General features: G+C 41.7%; 1 protein-coding gene across 3 annotated transcripts; it reads left to right on the forward strand.

The window, feature by feature from the left end:
• Positions 1 to 27,386, forward strand: bicd1a (bicaudal D homolog 1a). Of its 3 annotated transcripts, none has more exons than XM_065471416.1 (10): positions 1 to 318; positions 15,895 to 16,107; positions 18,665 to 18,817; positions 19,218 to 19,706; positions 20,900 to 21,292; positions 21,377 to 22,132; positions 22,242 to 22,393; positions 22,528 to 22,738; positions 24,272 to 24,357; positions 25,405 to 27,386. In XM_065471416.1, the coding sequence occupies exons 1-10, from the start codon at positions 103 to 105 to the stop codon at positions 25,523 to 25,525; spliced, it is 2,790 nt and encodes a 929-aa protein (XP_065327488.1). In that variant the 5' UTR covers positions 1 to 102; the 3' UTR covers positions 25,526 to 27,386. The 3 variants fall into 3 exon arrangements, with proteins under 3 accessions (XP_065327488.1, XP_063336196.1, XP_063336197.1); XM_063480126.2 differs by having other exon boundaries at positions 24,282 to 24,357; positions 25,405 to 25,512; XM_063480127.2 differs by lacking the exon at positions 24,272 to 24,357 and having other exon boundaries at positions 25,405 to 25,518.
• The last annotated feature ends 249 nt before the right edge of the window (positions 27,387 to 27,635 follow it).

Below are 27,635 nucleotides of genomic sequence, written 5' to 3' on the forward strand. Positions count from 1 at the left end.
CCTCATCTGCCTCTGTCCAAAGCGGTGGAGAGACGAGGGGAACCGCAGACAGACAGGGGGACATAAAGCTTGGAGGCGCAGCGAAAGCGAGAGAGAGGGGCGATGGCCGCTGGTGGAGGATGCGGGGAATCGGTGGATCAGTACCGGGCCGAGGTGGAGCGGCTAGCCCAGGAACTGGCCGAGGCGAACCGGGAAAAGATCAGGGCTGCGGAGTGCGGTTTAGCTGTCCTGGAGGAGAATCAGGCGCTGAAGCAGAAGTATACAGAGCTAGAGACCGAACAAGAGATCCTCAGGAAGGAGTTGGAGCAGTTACAAGAGGTAAGAGGAGAGGATGGGGCAGTGATTCTATTTATTTATTTGTTTTCATTCTGTAGGGAGGGGAAAACACTGCAGTCAGGTGTGTGACTTGCTTGCACCTCAATTGAGTGACGCTCAGCGGGTATCTATAAACCTGTTTGACGCCCAGAGGCAGAGTGGGGGCGGCAATTTATCAGGGCCTTCAAAAAGAGCAATAGTTTAATGCAACTTAAATATGATGCAATTGAAGATCCTCCAGCTGGAAAATGTGCAACACTGTATGAATAAATTGCTTTATGAATAAATTATAATGTAAAATGCTGTTAGTGCAGTGGGTATATCGAGCAGCACTGAGCATTACAGTGTCGGAATTGCAAGCATACAGTAACAGTCCACTTCAGCTCCCACAACAGGGAGTCTCTTTGTTTTCGGATCCCTTTCATAGTAAGAAGAGTCATTAGGGAATTTCAGGGACTCTTTTAGGACCTTTTATTTTTTTTGCTTAGATGTTTCTTGAGGGTATTTCACTGCAGGCCATATGGTGCTTCAATAATCAACTGGTCTGAATTATAAGTATGAGATAAAGTCACATCAAAACATGTTGTTAAAATCCAAGATCTTTTAAGGTAGGTCTCGACCTGGCTAATGACTGCAGGGTGTCGAGTTACTCAGTGCATACATGTAGCAAGAGGCAGATGCTGACAGGGCTTCCTGGTCCAAGGTCGCCTATGGAAATTGCTGACCATTGGAAGAAGGAGTTGAAGGCTGGTTACACTGGTGCGCGTGAGTGCTTGTGAGTGTCCGTGAATATATGCATCGAGATAGGCCCCATCATTATTTACATGGAGTCATCTATTATCACTTGAACATCAATTGCTTTGGTCGAACATTTAAGTCATCGAGTCACAAGAAAGCTGCTTGAGAAACTATTAAGATGATGTGTTTCTTGTGTTAGGCTGTCAAACAACTTTTAATACCCTGTTTATTTTTTCTGAAAGCAAATATTCGAGGACTGTCAGAATGCATCATGTGTTTCTTTTTGATATGTTAAGGTTGTTAGCTAAATCTTTCAAAGATAGCCAACAGCCCTGGTCAAAGTAATTCTCTGAATTATTCTTTTTATTGTTTCAGTTTTTCACATAAGAATCATTTTGATTCTGGTTCACGTGTAGCCCATTTGAAATAAACCTCTAAAAGGCCACATTCATCCTACACATCAGTGACTCTTTCTTGTGAATCTAGCTCACCAAATATAGCCAAATAAAAAAATCATGATAGAATCACATGACTAGACCACACAGTACGTTAAGCATCACTTATCACATTACATTTTGCATGCTTAATTGTATTTATACTTTATTCCTCGTACCCTTTTATTCCACTGCTTAGCTTAACATTTTGGTTTGACACGCATGCAGATTCTGAACGATCTTAGTGCAGATAACAGCACAGCAAGAAAGCTGAGGAGACAGCGTGATACAGCCAGCAGCTCAGCAGTGTCAAGCTGATAGCTCACACTTATGGATCACAGAGGGATGGGTATTATGATGGGCTATGGTGTCGAATATGTTGAGAAAGAAAAGATAATGGAGAAGAAACATAAAGACATGGCCGTGTTTTAAGAGGGGAGATGATTATAAGACTAAAGCATACTGGAAGAACTGACTTTGGGAGAGTTAGTTGCCTCTAAAAAATAAATTAAGCACGTCAACTGTTTTTAAGCAGTACTGTAGGCAGCTGCTCATACATTATTCATCCTTTTAGTTTTCACCTTTGTAGTAAAACTTTGATTTTAACTGAAAAAGAACATCAGGTCAGCAAAAAACCACCAACCATTCCTCAGTGTTGTGATCTGCTCACATCTGCTTGCCTGTATGATTGACTTCTCGCTTGACAGAGGCAACATTTTCTGTATGTGATATTGCTTCAGCAGAAAAAAAACCCACCTCTGGGATCCTATGTGTCTGTTGCACACTTCTATGAATAAGAGACCAAATGGCAGAGTGCAAACCTGCCACTTCAGTAACATCACATCTGCTCTCCCCGTACTCAGGAGAGGTGCAAAATAAAAGGGTGCAGAAATTCCAGATAGAAACTGAAATTGCTTCTGGGATTAAGTGGAATAGAATATATAATTACAGCGAAAGGTAGACACCTTTTTTATTTCAGATTACAATGTTTTTCTTCAGTCGTATTGTTTGTATTACATTGTTCTATATTTTTCAGCAACAACTGACAAAAGACTATTTTATCATACTTGTAGAAACAAAGAACACATGCCTGAAGTGTGTATTTGTTATCCAGATGCCACACAGATCATATGCCATTGCGTCTGCATGTGTGTATGTCCAAGCTGCCCAGATTTGCATGCATGTTCCTACTGTGTTTGCATACGTTCTGTAGGCACACATACGGCAGCACTGTATGCCCTGTGTGCTCAGGTTGTTTGCCCTCAATCCAGGTTCCATCTGGTGGGGAGACGCTGATTAGAGCGCTGCTTGTGCTGCACATTCAGCTCACAAACTAAACACGTGGAGAAACCTATGCAAGACACAAGTACCTCAGCTACTGTAACACAGGACTAATTTGGGCTTGTTTTACAAAAAGTGTGTATCTGTGTGAGTATCTGGCTATGCGATGAACCACAAGGACTTGGATATGGAAAGTCATGATGTGACGTGACACATCAGCATCCTCCACGCAAATAAGTCAAACAGTCTTTGTGTGTACAATCATACACTAAAGCTCATTTTTTAGACATTTTTGCTTTTTGTTGTTGTTTTTGATGATTGTGATGATCCTAGTCCTTTGTAAGAAATTGATGTTGCTCCAGTGATATTCATCATACTGTTGCTTCTTCAGAAATAACTGCAATTGCATCTCTGCTATCTGCAGGGTCCAAGAGCATGTCTTGGCACTGAATACATATTTTATTTTATTTTTGTCCACTGTTTACCTATACATTTTCCCCTCACCCAGCTCTGTCACTCCCTCCCCGTCTCAGTGTTTGCCTCACGGCCCAATCAGTCATTCCTTCCTTGTTTCTCTGTGTGTATGCACTGTATGTCTCTGGATAGCTGCCTAAGCAGTGACAGAGACATCACTACCCTGTGGCTCTGGCTTGTTAGCGCTATCTCTGGGCAGATCAACCTCAGGAAGGACACATAGTAGGAGGCAGAAGGAGGAGGATGCCACTGCAGAGCAGAATAAGGTCCATCATGTGAGTGAGGTTATATGCTTTCTAGTGATTCACGCTGTCAGCAAAGCTTGAATTACCTTTAAGAAGTATTGGAAGAGAATCACTCTGCTATCATTTCATAATATAATTATTTATTTTGTTTAGTTAAATAAAACTGCTTGGCATGTTTCGAACACCTTGGATCTGAGGAAGCATGTGAAATAAAAGTTAGCAATTTCAGCTGCTGTCATAAGTCATCTTTTGGGTCTTTCGGATCAGAAGCTTGCAGAAGAAATGACATTTGTGATAAGTTGGGAACAGGCAGTTCACAGGTCAGTTTGTTCCCTCTGCTTTGGGCCATGAAAAATGCCAGCTGAGATCTGTGTCAAAGACTTCACATGGTAATTTGAAAGACCAGAAAAGAAAAGCTGAGTCACGATTCATCAGATCAACGTGGAATTTCCTAATCAGATAAGTAGAACATGATGCTAAAAGACTGGGCACTGCACTCCCTTCTCCTGTAAGGTTTAAACTTCATCATCAGACAGGTTAACAACTTGTTTGCGTTGTGTTGCACAAGCACAGTCAGCTAAGATTCTCCCACAGCCAGCAACAAACAGAAATGAAAGGAAGTCTCTTGTATGATGTGCACTTTACTTTTAGACAGAACAAAAAAGAAGACAATGAGCGAGATTTTAGCAGTTGCTCAATGTTATAAAAGTGTGTTACTATTAAATTACTCCAGTTATCAGTTATGTCTACTACTGGCTGTTAAGCTAATGGGGGGGTGATAATATGTAGGTTGCAAAATGGTCCAAAAATACTCCAGCTAGTGCATTTTTCAAAGGTACACAAGGTGAAACTTTGCTTTACATTTGGTCTGAACACACCATCACAGCTGTTTATAGCTTTCCTGAACCATGACACCTGTAAGGGGGGGATTTTATAGCAGCCCTGTTTAAATTGTATTCAAATCGGTAAAACGTCTATTTAAATTGTATTTCATTATAAGGGGTGTGGCCACTAAAGGTTGGCGTAGTTTCTTCGTCTTCAGCCTTCATCTTGTTCTACTGAAAGGGCTGTTCAGCTTTGTATACAGCCTGTTTATCATCTGCCAACGTTAGCATACCATCTAATATGTCAGTGAATTATGGATTCATCTTGCTATCTAACCAGTGCTGGTGTTAGCTGATACCTCCCCAGCTCTACAGTTTGTGCATATGGTCAAGTCTGGTTTAAAGAAAAGAGGAAGAAGATGAAAAGGATGGCAAAAACCTAAACCCAAGGCTTCAAAAAAGTAGTCCACAATCACGTGAATGATTTCACTATGACTGGAATCTTTGGATATTTAAGGATTTCTTAATTCATAAAATGTATCCAGAGGAAAGAAGCTGAAGAAGAGCAGAAGCTTATTGAACAAGAATGCACAGGTTTATCTGTCTTTCTCAAAGAAGCATGAGAAAGAGCTGGACTGTATAATTATATGTGTTTCTTTTGAAATCCTAATGGCTGTTATCAAAGATGATCAACTGTACCATGTGTGATAAATACAAAAAACAGTATTATATCCATTTTCTTTTAACATCATGGAACACTGAATCTAATTAATATATAAGTCAGTATATAAGAAAACTGTATGACTGTTGCCTCATCCTTTCTCTTCCTCACCTGCTTAATTTGTACCTATAGTAGGCGGGGCTAACCCTGACCACAAAGCGCTTTATAAGTGTCGTGTGATTTCTAAATATTCACAAGCTTTGTGTTTGCATGGATTCCTGTAGCTTACAGTGGACGATACCTAAACTAAGCTACAATTTCCCGAGTTTGAATCTGGGTAGGGACATTTGTCATATCACAGCTTATTGTCTCATTTCCATAATTTGTGCCTCGTCTCCTTTCTCCTCCATCTTCATGCCTGTGACCTGGAAATTGATCTCAGTGTGCCATCTCGGAGAATGTCCCAATTTCTAAAAAGCATTTGAAGAGGGAGAAGGGAAAGAAATCAAGGATGAGAATAAGAGGAGGGAAAGGGGGAATACTGTACTATAGACTGTACTTGTTTAGTTTAGATTTAGTTTATTTTGGTACTTACTTGTTTCTAGTGCCTTGTGTTTAGTTTTACTTCCCCCATCTGTCTAATTGTCTTTGATTACCATCACCTGTGTCTCATGCTGTGTCCTATTTCCTGATTATTTTTGTGTATAAATGTTGTTGTGTTCCCCACATTCATGTTGCAGCACTGGCTGACCTTCCTTGTGTGTTTCTGGTTGTGTGCCTTTGGATGAACTTGTACATCAGACTGAATAAATATCTCACTCTCTCCTCCTCATTTGAGTCCTAGCTCCACATTAGATGACTGAAACAGTTTCTTGAAGGATTTGCACAACTTAATGTGATATGCTGTTAGTCAATGATCGTGTGTGAGAAATTGCTTTAAATGAACTTTTTTTAGAATGAGCAACCACCACAAAGTTTCAAATGTGCTGTTTCTTAAGCAGAAATGGAACAGTGTAATCTGACTACGTTCGAGATGAAGAGTCACTTTTTCCCTGCTGTGCACATCTGGCTTTTTTTTTAATTAGGACTGTTACTCTATAGAAGGAAAAAAGGAACATTGATTAAAAGGATTAGCAGAACTTGAATACTTATTAACATTTCACCCTGGTGTGTTTGATGTTCTCAAACAAGAAAGCAGCAGCGCCCGGCAGCATCTGCTGGGGAGAAAGGGTTTTCTCGCTTCTCCTTCCACCTCCTCCTTTGGCTCCTGTTTTACATTGGCAGAGGCAGTAAACATGGACAGAAGGGCTGAATCAATATCTCATGAGATGGTAGTGTTTCAATCTTTTAGCTGTGCACTACACCATCAGCTCAGCATGCCCCTCCTCATCTCATTATTCCCCTACAGTCCCCCCCTGGAGTGAAGTGGGAATTATGCATTGATTTCTGCTCTGTGTGGTGAAAACGTATCATGTCTGAGCTACGCTGGACTCTATTGTGTGTAGCGTAGCGTGTATTGCAAAGATCGGTGAATGCTGCCTAAACACATGTGAGAGATTCTATTTAGTAGCTTCAAGCATTTTAGAAAAACTGGCTCTTTAATCAGTAACCTACTGCGCTTTATAAGCAATCAAACTGTTTTTGGCACCTTTGCCTCTTGGATTATAGACATCCATGGAAATAAAGCCAAGAGTGGAATGCACTGTGCAGTTTTCGCTGATGCTGACCTGTGACCCTTGCAACAGGCTCAGGGATGCAGTCAAGCATATAGATAAGGACCTGTATGCCCTCGTGGTCTCTGTTGTTTTTGTGGAGAGTTGCCGTGTGTGTTTTTCCAGCACCTGAAGGGAAAATCATTGGTCTTTGTATTTGAGCCACACATCTGGGCTGATGTGCACAGAGCTTCCCCCTTTCTGTTTTTCCCCTGTGTGCGTGTGCAACACGAAAGGTGGGAGGCTCGGGTGGGGATGTTGTGATGGAGAGCACAGAGTGAGGGGCGGCAGGATATTGTAGTGGTGTTGAGTGATTTCAGCCTATCAACCAGGCCCTCTTTGTTGTTTCAGGTTTTTATGGTTGTATTGACGTAATGGAGAAAAGGGAAGGAGACACAAAAGTGTGCCGTGCGTATTGTATACACACTGTGTCAGCAGAATAGAAGAGCAGAGAGCAGAGTTTGTTCAGTTGCTTCAGTGTAGCAATTGTTCTTTTCTATTGTCACAGAGAAAGGGGCTTAATGAACCTGCAGAGACCCTTCAGGTTCGCCCGTCCCTGCATAGATTAAGTTTTTTTAGAATGCTCCTTTTTGCTGCAGTGAAATGTAGTAAGAACAGGACTCCCCTCCCTGCTGGCTGCTGTATCGATTAGTTGTCCACTTTAGCTGTGTGTGCTGCAAACTCGGATACCATAGCAGAAAAATCTGTCCATCCTCTCACAAGGAGAAAAAAAACTACGCTTATTCCATGTGTTGTCAAAATTTATTGTTTGCCTGAATTAAATTGGACTTCTCTTAAGTCATTAATGCATCACTGAATGTGGTTGTTAAGCCTTTCTTATTGTCTAGACAGAGCTATTGAGTTTCATCTACAGTATAGTCTTATTCTATGCTTCTCATCCCAGCATGCCCGATAAAGAGAAGCCTTTTATCTCCATATCCAGAGGCCATTTTATCCCGCAAAGGGTGCTTGGAAATGCGCATGATCCTCCCTGTCCTCTGCCTTGTCACCATTCTCACACACAAAGGCAGGCATGAGCACATGCACACCCAAGCATGCGCTTGTGATGGGTGTGCCATACAGAATAGGGTCACAGATGCGTCCTTGTCACTTCAACCCTATTAGGGAATGTATAGAATTAGACAGACTTTCCATAGTTAACCTGTTTAATTAACCATGTTCTCAGTACACTGGTCATGACTTCAAGTAAGGTCAGGAAACTAAAACAGGAAGTATGCCATGTCAGGGTGAATATGGAGATGATGGGCCTTAATTGTAATTAGTGGGATTAAGTTTTTTGGCAGTTTTGGGTGCAAACTCTTTGTCCAAACACTGACTCACATCAAGCATGATAACAAATCATTTTGACAAGGAAAACATTTCATACAAAAGGAGCAGAAACATAGATAAAACCGCTTATAATACACAATGGAGAGATATTTAAGACTCTCATGGGTCTGAATATGTGCCATACTGCACCTTATTAGTACCTTTTTCAAGAAATCAAACTCTACATACTCTGGCATGGAGGGTCTCTTGTGGCTGCACAAAAGCACTGAGTCACCCTGAGGCCCCATGCATGCAATACCAAGAGGGTCACTGTGTGCAGGCTAGCCTCTCCATTGTAGTCTGTATTTGTCTGGCTTGGCTGAGTCCTCTTTATCAGGAGAGACCCAGTGCAGAGAGAGGAGAGCGTTTTATCAGATAAATCTGCTCTGTGTGTCTCTCTGTTTTTATGAGTCTGGCTGCCTGTCTGGGTGTGTCTGCAGGAACTAGTACAGATTATCAATGAGCCTGTGAGTTTTCAGTCACTTCTGTCTTTTGATGTTGTAACACATTCCTCAATGTTCAGATGCTGTTGTTGTTTTAAGTTTCCGGTTTCTTCTTACGCCACCTGAAAAGGGGGATAAAGGACACCAGCATGGAGGGAGGTACTGCATAAAGAAAGAAGACACTTACTCCATTAGTGGTCTTCGTCCCCTGACTACTTAATGAAAATGATGGCAGGATGGGGGGTCAAATGAAAAAATTATTATGAAAGGAAAACATCTTAAAGACTTCAGGACATAAATGGAGATGGAAATTTAATAAGATATGAAATCCGGCCACTTTAATGTATTGGTGGATTATCCTTTTAGAAATATTTAACTTCATCACTTTTGTTCTGCTAATTTAGTTTTCATGAACCTCTGAGCAAATCACTGTTTATCAGGTTGTAACCTGAGGGAGAGGATTTGTTTGGATTACCTGACAGCTGATTCACTTAGCCACACAGTTACACACCTGCATGCACAACATAATAACCTTCAAATAGAAAGAACGGTCCAATATGGGCTGCAGTGTTTCTGAAACATAATTTAGCTTTAGCACACATCCAACATGTTACTGTTGTTGTTGCCTGTGCAGTCAAGTATGAGAAACAGCCTCATTTGCATCATGCTATCAATTTCCTATGAAGCAAAAAATTATTATCCCGTGATCAGTTGATCAAACTACCCAAATCTTTAGTGGCGACAGATTTGGCAGCAATACGCTGGTACGTGTTTTCTCTGTTTCTTTGATAAGCAATACTTTCTTTGGCCTTTTTTTCTTTATGACATCAGCTAAATATTTCATTTATAAAGCACTAAATATTTGGCTGATTAATTGTAAGGAAACAAGCACGTCATTCATCGGTATGTGGACCAGCATTTTTAAGGCTAAACTTTGGGTTTAAGGGAAACACTTGTTGAAGTGAAATGCGACATTATTTGGAGGAAAGAGTGAGCTGCTGATATAATGGCCAAAGCTAGTTTGCATAGTTAGCTTATTAAAAGACTGAAAAGGTCCACTGAACCCAGCACAGACAGTATAACAGTTTTATGTAGCCGCTGTGATGCCACCAATTGGTTTGTAAATTCGTCTTAAGGAACCGAGGAGAATGCACACATATGGGTTAATGATGTGACAACTCTTGAGTTGAAGCTGATGCTGTAAGCCTGCATTAAAGCACTTGTGCAAAAATAATAGAACATGACCCTACAGCTCACTCAGTCCACAGCCTAAATAATGACTTACAAGATGAGTTTATGTCTCAGTCACAGGTTTCTATTCGTCATTGTATTAACTTTGTAGAAGTGACAGTAAAGTACGCCTGCCAAACCCCCCTTTGTGATAAATATGATATGAGCATGCAGTGTCCCTCTTTTTCTCATTATTCTCAGTATTTCAAAAAATCATGATGGCGTGGTCAAAATGCTCAGGTTGAGGCTTTACTAACAAACAGGTGATGTTACAGTTGCTGTGTTCATTTTTATCCAGTTTATTGTTTTTTTCCCTTTTGTTGTTCCCTCTTTGTGAAAGGCAGGAATGAACAGTGACTTAGCGCAAGTGCGAGTTGTCCTGTACCGATGTGTATTTCTGAATACGTATTTGTGTGCTGGAATGGCTTGAAGGTTCCACTGTGTGTTTTTGTGGTCCACTAGCTCATGATCTCCTGTAGGGCACATTACCAAGCAAAGAGAATGACACAGTTAAAGCTGGTACAGTCTGTGCAGTCCTCTAGTGGCTTTCCTATCTGTCGGCTTACACTGGTCATTGCTTCCTTCCTAATGGGAAATCACAGCTTTGTGGGTGAATGTAATGGTTTGTCATCAGATCAGTAATGTAGTGTAGTGTTATGTAGGCCATTGTTTAATTTCACACTGGGTCATTAAGGTTGATTTTAAATCTGGGGACAATAAGGGTGAAGTAAGGAGGGGGAGAAGGCGAACATAGGGACGTATTTTAAGAGAAAAGGCAGTAAATAAAGAAAAAATCTAACAAAGAAATCTAATGCACAGCGGCCTCTCTACCACCGCACCGTCCGTTCAGTCAGGTTCAGACTGAGCACGTATAAGTGATAGGCATTCTGGGAAAGTATCCAACCATCTTTCTTATCAGGAGCAGACTTGGGCCAAATTTAATCACTCAAACAAGCCGCATCATTTTAGCCAGGCACCGCTTGTCCCACTGGCAGAACCTTCGGCTTCACACAGCGTGTTCTCTTGTCATTGTGTTGGTGAGCAGCAGATGTGACACCATTGTGGATTTCTGGCATTGATTTTCCACTTTAAAGCACATGAAAGCATTTTTCAGCTGTTAGCCTACATTATAGATGTTTTTATTCCTCAGTTGTCAGCATAATAGCATATTGTCATAAGAGGAATAATAGGCTTTATTGCACTAAACAGCATTCTGGTAAGGAGGAATATAAAGCGAGCTATTTATCCTCATTACTATCTATAAATCATTCATTTCATGTAGCTCAATTTTTGTGCAGACAGTAATTCAGGGATAGAGGAGCTCTCTCTAGGGAAATTTAACAGGTTCTGCAGAGCATGCATGTGCACTCTACAATACAGTTATAACCTATAAATATCCCTGGTGATTCAGTAGAGTAGTCCTGATGACCTAAAGCACACAAACAAACACTTGCAGTAGAATGCTCGCACTGCAAACTCTCATTTTGTCCACTGACAACAACAAAAAACAACAGATTTTAAACATGTTTTGCTAAAATTTGCAATTACTCTTTATCTTTTAATTTATTTCCTCCATTCTTACTTGGCTGTGATTACACACTTTCCCCTTACTTGTGGAAATGTGCTCGTGTGTCTGACAGATCTCTTGACTTGGCATTTTTTCTTGTTGCTTAGAAACCAACAAAGACATGTCTCTGTCCTTGTTAAAGGACAAAAATATGGCAGAGCAGTGTTTTCCATAAACCTTCTTCAGTATTTGTTTATGATATTCAGCATATTAAACTGAAAATATTACATTTGGTATCATATTAGACTAAGGATAAATGTTACTTATCATAAGAAGAACTACTCACAATCATTTTAATGCTATTTGTGGCTGTGAAGACGATATTGTAAGCTTTAGAAATAACTTTGATCATATAGCTTTGAAGGCATCGAGGTGCTTTTAAATGGTGCTTAAGAGATCAGTGTGAACATTTAAGTTTCAATCATATTAGAGAATAAAAGTGAGGCTCTCTCAGTCTCACTTGTCACAAAATTTACATTTTATTGACGATAAACACTAAATAACTTCATCCATCCATCCATTCACTTCCGCTTATCCTTTTCAGGGTCGTTGGGAGCGCTGGAGACTATCCCAGCTGTCACAGGGCGAGAGGCGGGGTACACCCTGGACAGGTCGCCAGTCTGTCGCAGGGCTAACACACAGAGACAGACAACCATTCGCACTGACATTCACACCTATGGGCAATTTAGATTAATCAATTAACCTATCCCCACTAAATAACTTCAGTATTCATTAAAATATCGATTATATAGAGCAAAAACTACTAAAACTAAATTCTTAGATTACAGAGTATTAGTTAGAGACAGTTTGCAAGATAATGTAAAGTTGATTTACTGAACAGAAACAACAACAAGGATATTTTCTTCGCCATATTTATTTGAAATAAAATGCGATATTTCACTCAGTCGCACACAGCAGTCAAACACTGTGTGTGTCAAAAGGAGCGAGTGAGTCAGGACTGCATCTTGCATATTTGCCTTATTCACTTACTGCCAGCTAACGTGTGTTTGTGTGCGAGGTCTTGTGGTGACTGAAGGTTGAGACACTGCATGCTGCTTCTTATTTATGTCATATTCATTTTGGGGCATTTTTGTGCTTTTGGGATTATTATTTATTCCTTCTGGGAGTGCTGTTGTGGAGGGATTTTTTTTATTGAATGAATTATTCGGCATGCTCTCAAACACTTTGGGTAAAAAAGTAGAGAAACTAAAAATAAATGAAATGTCCCATGCATCAGCTGCGATGTGCTGTTTTGGCGATGCACATGTTGAACAGTCCTCTTTGTCTTTTCTCTCCCTTTGTCTGGCTACAGTATCAATCCCATGGTGAATGATTGCTCTCTAACACACACACACACACACACACACACATACACACACGCACACACACGCACACACACGCACACACACGCACACACACGCTGACAGCTGCATGGTAGTGGATGTACTGCAAGTCTCTCTCCATGGTACTGAAATCCCTGATGTGACTGCCTAGGCCACCCATCTGGCTGAGACGCAGCATTTGGTGTATATATCTGTGTGTGTTTATGTTATTCATAAGAATGTTGCTTCTTAGCTAATACCCATATTTCTGTTCACCCATAACTGACAGAAACATTAAGGATGCCGCACTCGTGCTTAAAATGTTTGATGATCTAATTAAAATACATATTAATTAGAATAACTGACATAAATAAATCATACAACTTGGTTATTGGTTGTTCCTCTCGACTGTGTTTCTGCACGTTTCGAGCATGTTCGTTTACCTCCAAGGGTTGCTCTTTGACTTTGAAAATGTAATCGAGTGTATATCCTGCATTAGCTTTACCATCTATAATTAAACAGCTCCTGTACGACAGATTTGTCCCCCTGCTAATGATGAAAGTTTTCATAAGATTAATTGCTGCTGCAGAAATAGCTCCATCCTCTGACCTCCTGGGTGTAAAAATAGATCCTTGCTGTATGCATACACACACAAATACAACATCACACACCCAGAGCACCTCCCCTGACTTCTCATTAGGGACTCCAGCAGACAGGGAAGGATTTTCGGGTTACACAAACTCTCACACTGCTGCAGTGGTGGGTTTATTCCCTTTGCCTGCTCCTCCTCCTGTCGCCCCAGGGATGAATATCTATAGAACCCATTGTCTGGACTGTGTCCACTGAGACACATACGAGTGTGGAGCCTCAACACTTATTGCAGTCTGTGATTTTCAGTATAAAGATCCCAAATGGCTGCCCATGAGTGACTCCATATTAATGTGATCCTGAGGAAATGATATTAAACTTTAATCTTCTCCACTTGATTGCCAATTAGGACACAAATACTGGGACATCACTTTATACATACAGCAGGACTGGCAGTTGTGTTCATGTAATTATCATGAGATTTAAAACATGTCGAAAGATTGAAACAGGTCCTTTTTTGTGTTAAAATGATCCCTGTAGCAGAGAATAACATTTGGCAGGGAGTCTTTGATCCAATTCTGCACGATGCACTTTCAAGCAATTAAAAGGAGCTTCTCAAGAAGTTTGTAATGTGATGCAGGGAGATGCATTTTCTTGGAGGGAAAGCCTCAGAGGACCAGAACCTCTTTTCTTAAAATCTTTAACTGAAATCTCCTACTAATTTCTTTGGAACTAAATGCTGTGATAAAGGGTTTTGTAGAAAATCTGGCAGATTTTTACTTTCTGTCCTGCAGAGCCCAGCTGTTGCCGTGAGGCCTGCTCCGCGATTGCCGGGCTCTCATCCGAGCAGAGAATGCAAGCTCATTCAGTCACACTGTGCCTAGAATTAATCGTCTGTTTTGTTCCAGAGGCCCTTCCTCTTAATCATTCACTACAATCACACTGTGGCTCTCTTGAGACCGAGAGGGGGCACCAGGGTGAGTGCACAAAGGAGTGTGACAAGAGAATGATGAAATACAGAGAAAGTGGTGTGTACACAAGGAAAATAATAAAGAAATATAATACAACCTTTTTTTAATAGATACATGTTGCCGAGTGTTTTTTAGTTTACGGGGTATTTTGCCAGACCGATTATTGCTGGCATTTCTTCATATGCTAACTGCTACACTTGTAATTCAAAGGCATAATAAAGAGGTCTATTGAATTTGCATTAACATGCTCTCTTAGGAGAACGTGAATGAATATGCTTCTATTTAACAGTCTTACAGCATGTAGATTAAAAGTGGGTTACACTGACAGATTGGAAAATGTGTCTGTTGGCCATAACTGCAACTGAACTGAATTTAACCTTTAATTCCACTTTATTGCTTACTTGATAATAAGTATCCATAAAGAGAGAAACATGTGGTTCATAATATTTTTTTTACATGTAAAAGCACAAATTAATTTCACCTCAACACAGCAGGAGACTGCCCGCTTAGCTCGTTAGCCACAAATGAAAAGAAAAGACAGCTGCACTTTAGGCTCATGTCTTTTCAAAGTAATGGATGCTTGTGCCTAATAAATGATTCATGACAAACAGAGAAAATATTATGATGATGAGATGGGATTGGGAAGCTTACATTATTAAAACATGTAGTTCAAAATAAATGGCTTCCTGTTTAAATTGCATGGTCAGTTTGAAGAGTCAATAACCATACAATACAGTATCGTCTACAGCAACGGTGCCCAACCCCCGGGCCACGGACCGGTCTGTGAGTGGTTTGGTACCGGGCAGCGAGAGTTGAGGCTCGGGTGTGAAATTTATGGTTCTCAGGGTTTTTATCAGTTTTTATAGTTTTTTTTTAATTGTTTTTATCGTTAACTCGGTTTCCCTGGGTGTTTTCCCGTGTGTTATGACTAAACCTTCCTTTTTTTGGTACTGGTACTGGTTTTATGTTGTTGTATTTATCCACGACACCTTAAAGGTCGGCCCGTGAAAATATTCTCAGACATAAACCGGTCCGTGGTGCAAAAAAGGTTGGGGACCACTGGTCTACAGCATCCTGTGGCGATTGTAAACCATAAAATATTTTTCAGATGATCCATTTTCTCTCACAGAGGTTACTGCAGGCGCCAAAGTCATTTCTCCTGATGAAAAGTGGCAAAAGGGAAGCATGGTTTATTGAATCACTAAAACAGTTACTGATGTTCCAATCATGAAACTCACACATACATTCAGGAAACCTTGACAGAGAAATAGCGCTGAACTGGAAACACTGGTCTTCCCCTAACATTGTATGTGTGTTTGCTAGTTTACCACTTTGACCCAGTAGGCCGGCTGTGGTTGCCATGTTTTTTCTGTTGATACCTGCTTTGATTTTATCATGACACGTCAGCTCTCAGTGTCGTGAAAACCTGTGTCAGGAAAATGGGAACACTGTGTCTATTGATCTGAGTGAAACATCACCCACATCGACAGACAGCAGGTATTCTTAAGGGCCAGCCCCTGCAAGTGTCCCATCAGTGCTGCCAGTGGTCAAAAGTACAGCAGCACTCGGTCTAGCACACACAGCTGGGAGAGATGTGTAAGATTTCCGAGGCAGTGTGTGCTAATCCCTTCCATCGCTTGGATTATGATGCTGATGCTATTTGACAGGATTTAGATCAGTGTGATTTTAATTTTGACTTTACAGAAATACCGGTTTCCTTTTCTTCTTACCCTACCTCCCTCCCTTTTTTATCTCTTCAGGCATTTGGCCAGGCTTACACCAACCAACGGAAGGTGGCAGAGGATGGGGAGACCAATGAGGAGACACTGCTGCAGGAGTCCGCCTCCAAGGAGGCCTACTATATGGGCCGTCTGTTGGAGCTGCAGTCGGAGGTGACGCTTAGCCGCTCTGTGGCATCCAACGCCCAGTCAGAGAATGAGCGGCTCAACGCACTTGTACAGGAGCTACGAGAGGTGAGTTTGTCAACACGAGGAAAGCATGCAGAGGATTTATTACTTCCTAAATAAAGAAAAACAGGAAATTGGATCTACTGTATGTGTAAGAAAACAGCATTTCACTTTTTTATATATATTTATGCTTATGTCAGTAGTATTTTGTTACCAACACCTAAAATTCTCTCACAAATTCTATGAGATGTGCACATTAGTTGTTTTGAAACTTGAATGCATTTGGTTTGCAGCTGGCCCTTGACTGAGCTAGATACAGTAAGAGTTAACTGTATGTAAAGCCATCTTATAGTTTTTATGATCAATTCTTGAGTCCAAACAGATTGTTTTCCACGATTTGACTAGTATTTCTTTTATTCTACATTAACTTACATGAGACCTATGTGTTTATCAAAGATCAAGAGGTTACTGTGACAAACTAAAAGGTGTCATGCCTCACACAGAATAATAAACGATATGCATATGTGCAAAGTGTGTATTTATGCAAGTATATATGTCTGCAGCCACTGTGTTGGGCAGTACCGGAGTTCGAGCAGGGGTCAGACACTGCGGCCACGACCCCATTGTGGGGGGCAAATCCAGTGCTAAGCTGGGATATAAAGTGAAATGCCCTGAGCTCGGCACATGTGTAGGGACAGAGTACCAGCACTACGCCCACAGGACACACACTCTCATTCACTAATTTGGTCAGGCAGTGCTGTGATGTTCACTCATTCTCAAAGTTCACAAGAAGTGAAGATATTGATGGTGATGGAGCATGTGGAACAAAATCAACATCTCAGCTGTAATTACCCGATAGTGTTTACACATGATGAGTTGTTCCTATGCACAAATGCCCCATGTCTGAGTCATGAGTATGGCGCTTTGATATATTTATGAAGTGCCTTCTGCTGTTTTTTGAAATCCTCATTTGCACATGTGATGCCAGTTAATGAACGGGATTCCTTTCATCGTGAGAGGCAGGTGCTGTAGTGACATCGAGCGCTTCATTTACCACAGACCCAATCAAATTAAAAGATTTTTTGTTTTACAGATTTCAAGCAACCCAACATATACAGGTTTGGGGAAAAAGACACTGAGTTAGTTTAGATAGATGTCTGTTGCTGGAGTTACAAGTCAGAACATGAGAAGTGATAAAGATTGCCAGATGGGTTAAAATCAAAGTGCACTTTAAAGCCCAAAAAAGGAAACATAGGCCTAAACTTTAAAGTTGTAAAACTTTGCCACAACACCACAACAGCAGTGATGGCAGGGATGAATGAACACAACATGGCTGGGCCCCTGTTGTGGGTACCATTGTATGATGACTTTAACAAAGCTTTTAACAGCCGCACTTCGTGCTGTGAACAGCTCTGCCCTGTGGCGGGCTCAGTGCCAGTGTTGTGTGCCGATCTGTCCCTGACCATGGTGGCTGTAGGGTCTGATTGCCCCCAGTATTATTTAGCCTTGAATATCCTGCACACTATTAATAAAATGTATTTTGACAACATGTATCACAAAAAGCTTATATTCATGTTCATACATCAACCGCAAATGTATTTTGTGTGTTTTTGGTCTGCTCTATTTTTTTCTTTTTACAGTGTTTTAGCCAGTTTTAGCGTAAAGGTGCTTTCAATGTATTTGCAAAACAGTCCAATTGTGCCTTTGTGGGATTTCCCCATTTACACCATTAACTTTTATATAATGGGAGTTCCTGTCAGCTAATGCACAAATCAGGAGGTTCAGTGTAGACCAGAGGTCTTCAGTTTCAGGTTTTTTGCCACTTCTAAAAGTAGCATCGTATTCACTGCCAATGCGTGTAGCCACCCACTCCACCCACACTGTCTCTGGGTCAGCACTTCTGCCATATGTACAGAGAACTGCAGGGGAGCTGCAGGCAGCTCTGCAGCAGCAGGAGTACACACATGCGCAAATGCACTGTAACATTATTTTGTAGCCTATACTACAGAGAGTCCTCTGTCCACTAGTTGCATTGGCCTGCAAACATTTATACACAACTGTGTGTGAAAATAAGATATATAAAATATATTTTTTCATTTTTGTCTTGATATGTAAATGTCATCTAGTTAATTTTTGGGAAACAGCAGAGAGTGTTTCAGCCCATGTACAGTAGAGGTATGTAAAAAAAAATAGCTTTTGAGAAAGTCCTACCTCAGTGTGCAAAGTCACGTCACGTCTACGTGCATCAGCATTATGAGTCTGTGCATGTCATGCAATCTTAAGCTGATGGGACTGTATTTGATATTGACCTTGTTTACGTGGGCACCACTTTGCCTGTTAGGGTTTAATCATATTCAGCATATTGGATTTACATGCTAGCTATTCTGGTTACTGATCACTGCATGTTGTTTGGGTTAGCATCTGTGATGGTTATGAGAAGTCTATTCTTAATTCCAGTAAATATCATCTTAAATTAATTTGATGTAGCTATTATAAATTTGGCCACACTGGCTTGTAGTGGGCTCAAGACGTGTTGCAGATTTATCCCAACCAATGAGACCTCAATGAGCGGAAAGAGTGATGGGAACTGTTAAAAATGTCACCGCTGTTTTTCCTCCTCCAGAGTAACGAGATGCTCGAGCTGCAACGGAGCAGAATGAGGGAGGAGATCAAAGAGTACAAGTTCAGAGAGACCCGGCTGCTTCAGGACTACACAGAGCTGGAGGAGGAGAACATCACACTTCAGAAACTGGTGTCCACACTCAAGCAGAGCCAGGTTGGTACAAAGATCAACAGTTTGCACACTAATAGCTTCTTAGAGTTTCACTCACTCTCTAAATGTATTTCTCAGATTTAAGCGTGTCAGCGAAATTGCCTATTAAAGATCTGTCATCACTTTAAGTGATGCATCAGCAATCGGTGGCTCAATTGATTTTAATGACTCACACTCGTGTCACCAAAATTTACCAGTGCTCTCAGTGATCTCACAGTGTTTCCTGCACAGTAACACAAAGTCGTATTAGTTTATACTAGCTCTAGACACGTGGTTAGATGAAGTCGAATAGTGATCTTAACGGTTATATTAATTTCAAAAGGATTTGTTTTTTACCAGCTGTTTACAAATGTGTTAAAATAATTCTTTTCCTGTTACCACGTGGCCTTTCTGTGTCCCTCAGGTGGAGTACGAGGGACTGAAACATGAAATTAAGGTGCTGGAGGAGGAGACTGTTCTTCTGAACAGCCAGCTGGAAGACGCTTTGCGCTTAAAGGAAATCTCTGAGGGTCAGTTAGAAGAAGCCCTGGATGCCCTCAAGACTGAGCGCGAGCAGAAGAACAATCTGAGGAAAGAACTAGCCCATCACATCAGCCTGGGTGACAGCGTCTACGGCGCAGGGGCCCATCTGGCGCTAACCGTCACCGGAGTTGAAGGCCTGAAGTTCCCCGAGGAGAGCAACGGCACTAATGGCAGCGCCATCCCTGCTGCTAATGGCAACAATGAGGACAACAACCGTTGCAACGGTCACTTTCACGCTGGCTCTGGGATGGCTAAGATGAACGGGGACTACAGGCCCGGCCGAAAGGGAGATGGCCTTCACCCCGTGCCAGATCTGTTCAGCGAGCTCAACTTGTCAGAGATGCAGAAGCTTAAACAGCAGCTACTGCAGGTAGGTCATAAGAGAGAACGCCTTGGAAATTTCACTGAAAGTTCAAAGTCCCACATGAGCCCCGAGCCCAGTTTGAAATCAGAAAATCGTTGGGTCACTGAATCTTTATTTTCAAGGACACTGACGTCACTTGAACGTCACCGAGGGTTTAAATAACAGCGTTGAAGGGGGTTGAAATTAGCTTCAAAGAGCAGATTGCAGGACTACCATATTGATCTCCCTTCCCACAGTTTATTTTAGTTTTTAGTGTGAAGACTGATGGAGTCTGAAGGCATTCATTTAAGGTTATTGTCATTTGAACCCTGTACTGACATTAGAGATAGATGAGAAGTGGAGAAAGACTAGAGGAATGGCATCACAAATGTTCAGACTCAAATCGAGGCCGTAGCGCTCAGGGCGCCCATCTGGTAAGTGCTTTTTAAGAAGCATGCTAATGCACATTCAGTGTCTGTATCATGCATTATATATTATGTATGCTTTCACACATGTTATGGAGGGAGTAGCATTCAGTAAGCGAGAATGCAGCTGCAAGACAAAGGCCGGCTCTGCTTTTCTTTAAGAGGCAACAGATTTATGCCAAAAGTGAAGGAAACTGCTTTGTACACTTTTATTTACACCGCAATTAGTTCCTGCTTAACGCTGTGAAAAGCTGCTACTGTATACAAAGAATGTAAAAATACAAAATATATATAAGATAAAATATATAGGTGAACTAGCTTTCACTTAAACCCACTTGAGTACAAAACACACTCATCGTGGAGGATGGTATACAGAATGTTAAGTGACAGTGAAACCACAGAGAGATCAAATTCGTGCTAAAAGCAAATAAAGTCATTACTGTACATCTTTTATCTAGCTGGGCACCAGCGGGGAGGAGAAAACTAGATTAGTGGTTGCTATATTCACAGTGTGCCTCTCGCTGTAAACACAATTACGCACTAGTCAATTTTCTCTTTTGAGTTGATCTGTCTGGGAAAGATCATCAGCCTTATAATGTCCAGCTGAAGTCCAGTTTCCGTTGTGTTTCTTCTGGAGTTGTCCAGAGTTTCTTATAGTTCAATCTCAGAACTTGAAAATCAGATTTCTTGCTTTAATATGGTTTAACGTGTCGTTCTGGAGGACGTACACAAAAATGACATTGCACTGGAAAGTACAAAAAGAAACAAATTTAATTTTGTATTTCTGTCGTGCAGGTGGAGCGTGAGAAGGCAGCACTGCTCAAGAACCTGCAGGAGTCCCAGACTCAGTTGCAGCACACACAAGGTGCCCTGACTGAACAGAATGAGCGTGTCCATCGTCTCACAGAGCGCGTCAACGCCATGAAACATCTCAATGGAGACAAAGAGCTCGATGACCCAGAAGAGAGTGAGAAACCTAATGGGGGGTCCTCATCCCCGACGGCCAATAGCCATCATGATCTCGATATCCACGGTTTTAAGATTCTTGAGTGTCGGTACAAGGTGGCGGTGACCGAGGTGATCGACCTAAAAGCAGAGCTCAAGGCCCTGAAGGAGAAGTACAATCAGGCGGTGGAGGGACAGGGAGACAGCCATGATGATGACCGGGTCCAGGCACTGACTGAACAGGTTTGTGCAATATTAATCCAGTTTTGCTGAATGTAAAACTGCAAACGTACTCACCGTTTGTTTGTTTGTTTGTTTTCTGGGCAGGTAACACAGTTAGAGCGAAGTTATCGTGAAAGCCGGGAAAGGGTTGTAAGCCTGGAGGCGGAGCTCCGAGCAACTGCGAGTACTGCCTCAGAGAGCCAGGGCATGCTGAACGCTGCCCAGGATGAGCTGGTAACCTTCAGTGAGGAGTTGGCGCAACTCTACCACCACGTCTGTCTGTGCAACAACGAGACACCAAACCGTGTCATGCTGGATTACTACCGCCAGAGCCGAATCACACGCAATGGCAGCCTCAAAGGCTCGGAGGATCCTCGAGCTTTGCTCTCGCCTCGCCTGGCGCGACGTCTTGCGGCAGCATCGGCAGCCTGCTCTTCGGAGTCTCCGCGCAGTTCCACGGACTCCCCATCCAAAGATGCCCAGCATAATGAGACAACAACTCACAACCCAGCAGACTCCTGCCACAGCAGCCCTACCCGCAACTACACCGGCTCCCCGGTCATCGGCATCTCTCCTTGCCCATCTCCGGTACCTTCAGACTCAGGTGGGGACCTGCGGAAGGAGCCGATGAATATCTATAACTTAAACGCCATCATCAGAGACCAGATCAAACACCTGCAGAGGGCTGTTGACCGCTCGCTGCAGCTGTCCAGGCAAAGGGCTGCAGCTAGGGAGTTAGCACCCATGCTTGATAAGGACAAAGAGTCCTGCATGGAAGAAATACTAAAGCTCAAGTCCCTGCTTAGTACTAAGAGAGAGCAAATAGCTACACTCAGGCTGGTGCTCAAGGCCAATAAGCAGGTAAAATCTTTTGTTTGTTGGATTCTGGCACTTATATCATTAAAAAAAAACCTAAAATGCATTTTCTATTAACATTAAATGATTCAATTCAAATCGCCCATCTTTGCAGACAGCAGAAGTTGCGCTGGCTAATCTGAAGAGCAAGTATGAAAATGAAAAGGCGATGGTGACAGAGACCATGACGAAGCTAAGGAATGAGCTGAAGGCTCTGAAAGAAGATGCAGCTACCTTCTCTTCTCTCAGGGCCATGTTTGCGACGAGGTGAGAAGGGCTCAGGAAACGTGGCACAGCTAAGATGAGAAAGCAAAGTGTTCGGTTAAAACGTAGAATTTGCTTAGAAATGTCGACTTGTGGCTACACATAATCCTGCTGTGTGTCTGTTAATTTCCCTGTAGGTGTGATGAATATGTTACACAGCTGGATGAGATGCAGAGGCAGCTAGCGGCAGCAGAGGATGAAAAGAAGACGCTGAACTCCCTCCTCCGAATGGCCATCCAGCAGAAACTGGCCTTGACCCAACGCTTGGAGGATCTGGAGTTTGACCACGAGCAGACTCACCGTACCCGTGGTGCTAAAGTGCCCAAGATAAAAAGCAGCCCACCCAAAGTAAGTCGCAGAGGTGTCCCCACAATTTCTTCCAACCCTACCAGCCTCCACAGCCACTTCATCATCATCACTCACACCCCGAACACAACTGTGACCCTTCGTAATCTCCCCTGTGTAGGGCTAACCTCATGTTTGTTTGTGGCTTTGTGGGTATCAGCCTTCCCTTCACCTCTGCGTCACTGCAGTTACTCCAGTTTCTCTCTGGAGTTCCAAGCCGTTGGTAGAGCCTAAGTGCCTAGCCCTACGCTCTTTTTTATCATCATTTCCACACCCAACACCAGTTTTCTTCCCAGAAGCCTCTAGATTAGGTGGAATAGGAGAGGTGGTATCACGTGTCTTTGGTTTAGAAATGCATAAGGCACGCCAGTACACTATCATACAACATCTGTGCCCATGACACATCACAGGGAAGATTTTTTATGAAATACCAGATAACAAATCTGATATTAAATATCTTTTCTTACATCTAAAATCCTGCTGCCATAAAATATGACATCATTCCTCCATACTAGGAAGTGTTTCAAAATGACAACAAAGCAAAAATGGCTTTATTTTTAATGACTCACAGCCCCTCACTGTGGCAGATTAAATGAATTACAGCTGAGACTTTTCCTTACAATTTATTTACACCATGACTTAAGTTGTCCCAGGTTTTTGACAGGTTCAGACTAGTAGGAAAACCGGTCAAGCATTTTCTCTGTGTATTCCTAATCCCTCTTTGGAAAAGGGAAAGTAAACAAAAGAATTCTTTGTTACAGCACAATCCTCTTTGCAGCGTAACCATTTCTCAACACTAGATGGCGGTGTTTGATCAAATGTGTTTCCCTTTTGAGACTTTCCAGTCAATTGCTGTTGGACCTTTTTCTCCCTCCTTTTGACTCTGAATTACAGTCACATATATTATAAATAAGCCAATTTAAGCTAAATGTTTTTAAAAAGCAATGTGTAATCTTCTAAGTGTTAAATGAGCGAGTAAACAAGACCTCAGCAGAACTGGTGTAGTCCAAAAATACAATGCCTATATGCAGCGGGTGAGGTAGAGTAGGATTATATTTTTAGCTTTTGTTTCACTGTACGCGTCCTTGTCTTTTTTTGCCCTTGCAAATCAATATAATATTGTATTGGCGAGTGTGTGTGTGTGTGTGTGTGTGTGTGTGTGTGTGTGTGTGTGTGTGTGTGTGTGTGTGTGTGTGTGTGTGTGTGTAAAAGTGTCCGTGTCTCTGTCTCTTTGGGGGTTTTGTGTTTTCTGCTTCCAGCACAGATTGTCTAGCTGTGCAGTGACCGGTCCTGATGAGACTGGGCAGTCACTTGAGCTATACTCAGTTTGGTTTCCAGTGTGCTCTTGATCTATAGTAATGTACTGAGAAAAACTGACCGGGATCAGCCTGGTGCTTCACCCTAAAAGTCACGGTAACACTAGAATTCAGTCTCTTTGTCTCTGACGAGGTCTTCCCTTGTCTTGTCCACCCTGTTATCTCTGTCTCTTGTCTAACCCCGAGTGTCACCACTTTGTATATCTGTCTAATTTATCAGTTTCTTGTAGATTGTCAGCAGCCTGCTGCCTCAATACCGCCACTCTCCCCACAACTAAGGCGAGGGAGAGCCTCCCTAGTACGCAGGTAACAAGCTGTAGAACCTGCTAGCAGTAGGCTTACTAATATCTATCTATCTATCTATCTATCTGCATACAATTCTATCAGTAACATGTCACATCTTTGTCATATAAAGCGACTTTTTCACATTTTTAGTTGGATTTGTTTAGTAGCAGCAACACCTGCATCAAGATAACTGAACCTGCATGATCAAAATATTAACCTTTACATTAAGTATTATGCAAACCCTTGTATTCTGGAATTAATAGTTCACACTATGAATTATTTTTCACTCTGCATGAGCAGTTTTGCATGACCATTTTGTATCTATACATGCTTTTCTGATAAGGCGAGGCTTTCACTGGAAGGAGGGTCTGTTAACGTATGCTCTGCACAATGATATGCTGCTAGCAGGCCAATGAGGAGCTGATCCAGTGATGAATATGAGGGTCTTCTTTTTTCAGTTAGGCTCTACTGCCGATGTTGTTATTACCTCACGTTATAACCCTGTTTTGATTTCTCGATGTCACCATGCACCATGTTGTTTCTGACCTGGTTTAAATAGTTGACTTTCTAAAAGTGCACATATTTCCTTTGTTCCTAAATTTAAACAATAAGACTGACACCACTCTGTCTGTGCACCACAAATGAAGCTGTCACTATCAGTTAGTTAACACTAGTTAGAATAGCTTGGCATAAAAACTGGAAACAATAGCTGGCCTGGCCACGGCCAAAGAAAAAGAACGACATTAGCAAATGAATTTGTTTAATAGATACAAATAAAGGAGTTTAACTATGCAAACTGTAAAGTTCAGATGTAACCTGTACTACTAATTTTTCTAGCTTTTGATAGAGCTGAATAGCTGTTTCCAGTATTTATGCTAAGCTAAGCTAACATGCTGCAGTGGGTATCAGATGTAAGTGGTATCAGTATTAATCCACATCTAAGCATGTTTTTTCTTCTGCTTTGCTTAGATGTGGCAGGAAACCGTCTCATGCTCCATTTTTGCATTTTATATTTGGAATAACCTTTTTCACACTATTCTCTTCTCATGTGTCTTTGCCTCCTTTCAGTCCTAAATTTCTGGCAGACCACCAGGAACACCGAGCAGTCCTGTCCAGCAGCAGAAGCCTTCTCTCCCCTTGCGACCCTCGTAACTGTCTAGCCCAGCAGCCCCATCCTCCCGGCACCTAACCACGCTGGTCCTGCTCAGACCTCAGTCTGGAAGCAGTCCTGCAGAGACACAGACACACTGGACGGGGGTTCCCTCAGTTTAGCTCCCCTCCACCAAGCAGTCCAACCGGGTGCTTACTGGGCTCTGTGACCTCACTGAGCACTACACTGCCCAGCTGTGGCCGGCCTCCTGGTTACCTGGGTCGTAGAAGAGGAGCAGGACGCTTCCTTCATCTCTGGAAGTGACCTACTGTCCCGGAAACACAAAACAGAGACCTGACCTGAGGCAGAAATGCCAGTGACAACACACTGAAATCTGCCGCCCTGTTTCTCCTAGTATTTATTTATAATTTATTCACTCTGCCAATTATTTATTTCTGATATATTTATTACTTGTATATTTTTGTGTGTTTTCCTTTTTTGTCATTCTGCGAGATGGAGCTCAAAGACGGTTTCCCTGCTGTGATGAAGACTTAAACAGTTTAGCACATTCACTACTGTATATGGCCTTTTTTCCCCAAAAAACGAAAACGAACAAAAGCAGAACGTCTTTAGTGACTGTCTGCTTTTGAAAAACTTAAGGAAATTGAAATATTAGATTTTGTCAGCATAATAATCCCCAAAAACTCACATATATCATTTTTACAAAGGGGTGTTAGCAGATGTGTTGTTTGTCTGTTACATAGCTCAGGTCTCTCAGAGACTGGGGTAGGTGAGTGGTTGGGTATTTGAGATCAAGACTAGGGCTGTTGGGCTGAGGTTTTTATTTTGCTTTTTGAATTGCACAGGTTTAAGTGACCGTGGAGTGAACTGACCTCCTTTTTTAACATTAGCTAAGGACAGAGGATTCCCCAAAGGTGTGCCTCCTCTTAAGTAACTGTCACCTTCACGTCATCATTGTAATCTCACCATTTTCTTCAGAAAACTTTTATTATTCACATTAATACCCCTAATTATGACATTAAGAAAAATGTTAATCATACTGACATTTTCCATATCTGAGCTTACGCTGTTCTCAAAACATCACCTTGTTCAGCTTTCTCTACATGCTTACTCCATACAGTATGGAGTACTGTTCAAGCACAATTCTGCACTATGCATTAGAGCAATACAGTTGCCCCTGTTTCAGACTGATCTGGGTAAGATTTACCAAATCTTTTAACCATTTCCGTCATCATGAACTAACCAGCAGGCTGATAAGAATGATAAAACAGCAGGAGGAGTGTTGCCGATTTTGATGAAGGAGCACTATTGTCAATTTCCTGTGTAAAAATTGAGACATTGTTGCTTTTGAAACACTGAGATGGGCAGTTTGTGGAATTTATTGCATAATTGATGTCCCATATTTCTGTACCCTACTTGTCTGGTACACTCATAATGTCTCTGATGTTAGATACAGTTGTTTGTCACATGGATATGGAAGGGATAACTTAAAACTACATAGTCAGTATTAATCTTGTAATGACAGAACTTCTGTTACAACAGTAACAACTGAGTGGATGCTGTGTGTGTGTGTGTGTGTGTGTGTGTGTGTGTGTGTGTGTGTGTGTGTGTGTGTGTGTGTGTGTGTGTGTGTGTGTACATTTGTTTGATTTATCATTGTTAGATTGTTACTTTTGCAACTACAGAGCGTTGAAAATATTTGTGGTCCAAAAGTAGCTTCTGCACCCATGCAGGCTCATCGGTGACCTAACTCTCTTGGTTTGTTTGCACAACATAGCTATGGATGGAGAGAGACTAATCTAAAAATGGAAAAATATAACATGGTTAAAAAGGAATGCTAGCAGTATGCTGTACTGCGGTGGGTTTTAAAGTTTCTCCACCACTTAAAACAGTGTTCAATTGGTTTCACAACTAAATAAAAAATGCCCTTGGATTTGTATGACTTTGCTTCTGCGTCTGTTTCTCTGCCTTGCCATTTTTAATGAGCTACACAAAAATAGACTCCACAAGACTTCCTGTAATGATGGTGCCTGTATTCCTGTGCTCCTACAGACAACACAGAAAAGGTTAAAATGCTAAATTATACTATAGGAAAAAATCAGTATGAGCCAGTGTCATGCCTAAAAGGGTGACAAATATTTCCTAGAGTCCAATGCAGTATGTGGTCTGCCATTGGTAATATTGCATA

The sequence above is a fragment of the Pelmatolapia mariae genome, linkage group LG7 (genome assembly GCF_036321145.2).
Source record: "Pelmatolapia mariae isolate MD_Pm_ZW linkage group LG7, Pm_UMD_F_2, whole genome shotgun sequence".
In the NCBI taxonomy this organism is placed as follows: Eukaryota; Metazoa; Chordata; class Actinopteri; order Cichliformes; family Cichlidae; genus Pelmatolapia; species Pelmatolapia mariae.

Coding starts and splice junctions, on each gene's coding strand:
- bicd1a (XM_065471416.1), top strand. CDS start 103: ATGGCCGCTGGTGGAGGATGCGGGGAATCGGTGGATCAGTACCGGGCC. Junction 319..15,894: donor AGTTGGAGCAGTTACAAGAG/GTAAGAGGAGAG, acceptor TTATCTCTTCAG/GCATTTGGCCAGGCTTACAC. Junction 18,818..19,217: donor CCACACTCAAGCAGAGCCAG/GTTGGTACAAAG, acceptor TGTGTCCCTCAG/GTGGAGTACGAGGGACTGAA.